At 43.1% G+C, this 2,590-nt stretch overlaps 1 protein-coding gene across 1 annotated transcript; it reads right to left on the bottom strand.

Annotated features, from left to right (window-relative positions):
* Window positions 1-725: 725 nt before the first annotated feature.
* On the bottom strand, window positions 726-2,439 carry CSUI_007016 (nad dependent epimerase dehydratase family protein; the record flags this gene model as incomplete). Its single annotated transcript, XM_068067166.1, has 3 exons — window positions 726-1,022; window positions 1,866-1,902; window positions 2,402-2,439. Coding segments are annotated over 3 exons (372 nt in total), but the record flags the coding sequence as incomplete, so codon positions are not given.
* Between the last annotated feature and the right edge of the window lie 151 nt (window positions 2,440-2,590).

The raw sequence follows: 2,590 nt of genomic DNA, 5'->3' as shown, positions 1-2,590 counted from the left end.
GGTGCATGCGCATGTGAGAGATTCATCTATCCTACAGGGGGAAAGATAGCGCGATAAGAAGAGTGATAATACTCATGAGCTCCATTCATTCCTACTCTTATGACGACGACTTCTTTCCGTCTTCTTCGGAATTGAAATAGATACAGGAGAACGTCCCTCTTCACTCTTCCTTCTACAACTACTACGGAGACCCGTTCTTCTTCTACCGTACTGTTCCTATGTAAGTATCTCTTCTCTCTCATTCCATGAATGCGACCCTTCTTTCTCAAGGAGAAAAGACGCTACCATCATCTCCCTGAGAGAACTGTAGCTAGATCAATCAATCACCCCTGCTACACACTGGAGAGTCGCACGCATGCATGCAAGCATGCATGCGACATTTTGTAGCATGACCCCGAAAGTCCAGGAGAGAAGACGAACTTANNTGCCTAACGGAGAAAGAAAGAAAGAAAAGAACAGACAAGAGAGTAGAGAAGGTGACCAAGGAAATGTAGAGAGACAGTGTGTGTTGAAGAAGACACCTGACAGAAGTGCACGAGAATTATTCCTATCACTATAGATCTCATCTCCCATCGACACCCACAGAAAGAAAGCCTGCGAGATAGTGTATACATCTACATCTGTCGCATATACCTCCTATACAAGCATTAGTCACAGATCTAGAGAGAGAAAGAGTAAGAAGAGCTTGTAAGTCATAGAGTGTCGAGAGGAAATGTAAAACGACTTACTACATTGAAGGGAATGAAGAGCCGACTGTTTTCTTTCTCCTTCGAGGGGAGATCTAAAGAAGTCTTCGAAGCTTGAGGCCCAGCAGTAGTAGTGGTAATAGTGTGGCTTCTGTCTCCTAGATTCACATCCATCTCTCCTCTTTCCCCGGCACTTGGGAGAGGAGAAGAAGTATGAAGAAGCAGAAGGTCTTGGGGATGAGAAGAGGAGAGAAGAATGAGAATAAGGGACTCAACAGTCCTTGCGACGTCCTTGGAATACGTAAAATTCAAACGTTGAGATAATGCACAAGGCTCCTATAGAAGAAGAAGAAGAGAGGGGGACATAGAGAGAAGAAGAAAGAAAAAAAGAACCTGGAGAAGAAGAAGAATGGGGTGTAGCGACATCATTTCTACATGACAAGAGAAAGAGACTGCACGCATACAGAGAGTACAGCACATACATAGGCGAGCGAGTTGATCGTACATACAGACCAGGAGGAAGGAAGGAAAGAAAGAAAAGATCGAGTTGTGGAAGAACATAAAGACGACGAGAAATAGAAACAGACGGCTCAGCGGCAAAGCACCCGGCATGTCATGCACGAAATTAGTCACCCCGTACAGAACCTTCTCTAATCCCCACGCATGCAAAGAGATAAATCAGACTTAATGACCGACCGTGCTAAGCCGCCGCCACCCCCCCTGTCTATACGCCCAGTCCGACGGGAGTCATACATTAGAATACATATGCCCTCGCCAAAGTCTCACTCAGAAAATACATGAAGACCTATACATATAAAGATGAACACCCGATATATAAATAGATATATAGATACATATATAGAGAGATTCTATACGACTATGGGGGGAAGAAACACACTCAGTCACATGGCGTGTCCCCGCTGTGTGGTAGAGAGAGACACACCCCACACACCTTCAGGCTCTCCTTCTGATCCGATCAAACATGATAAGGAGAGATCTCTCTTTCTCTCTACGTACCATAGTGAATGTCACAAGGTATACCCATCACATACATATTACGCAGATATATACATATATGTATATGAAACTGAGTGTTTTACTATCAGAAAAGAGGAAGAAAGAAAGGAAAAAGAAGAGAAGAGAGAAGAGAGAGAGAGCTGAGAGACGGCAAATGCTTACGACAATGACAGGATGCTGTCCAGACACCTGAGTCCACCTGAGGAACAAAAGAAGCGAAAAAATAAAAAGACAAACAATACTCTTACCTGTAGCTGTAGGAGTACTAGAAGTCCTACTAAGCAATAGAAAGGCATAGCATCTATCTATCTTTCCTTAATCTAGCTATCTATCTGCGGGCATGTCTCTACACAGAAGTCTGGCGAAAAAGAGTCGGAGTCAGGAGAGAAAGAAATGAAGACCGCAGTGAGGTGTGACAAGACCCGGGGAAGAGTTGAAAGCAGAGAGAAAGGCTGGGTGGTGCATGCAGTCTCTGCATGCGAGACGAGACAGCAGGCTGGCTGTCCACACGGAGAATGACCACAGAGAGACATGTGATCCATAGATACAGATATCGATGAGAAGGCAGATGGACAGATACATGCATAGACAACAGACAGAGAGAATGAAAATTTTATAGAAGATAGAGAACAAGACGAAGAAGAGAAAGAAGGGGAGTGAAGTGAAGAATATCAGAATGTCTATAGAAAGAAACTTACAAGAAATACGGCCAGAAACGATCTGTATCATCATATGGCCCTACAAACAAGAAGAGGAAGCAAACCCATAAGAACAACAAGACGAGCATTCACATGCATATATATATATATATATATAGGTGGTATATATACATACATACATACTACATATGCTAATAATACAAACATTCATATATACACACATATATA

The sequence above is a fragment of the Cystoisospora suis genome, assembly GCF_002600585.1.
Source record: "Cystoisospora suis strain Wien I chromosome Unknown contig_3615, whole genome shotgun sequence".
Taxonomy (NCBI): domain Eukaryota; phylum Apicomplexa; class Conoidasida; order Eucoccidiorida; family Sarcocystidae; genus Cystoisospora; species Cystoisospora suis.
Note: the sequence above shows the minus strand (reverse complement) of the source record. Positions and strands in the feature narration are given on the sequence as shown.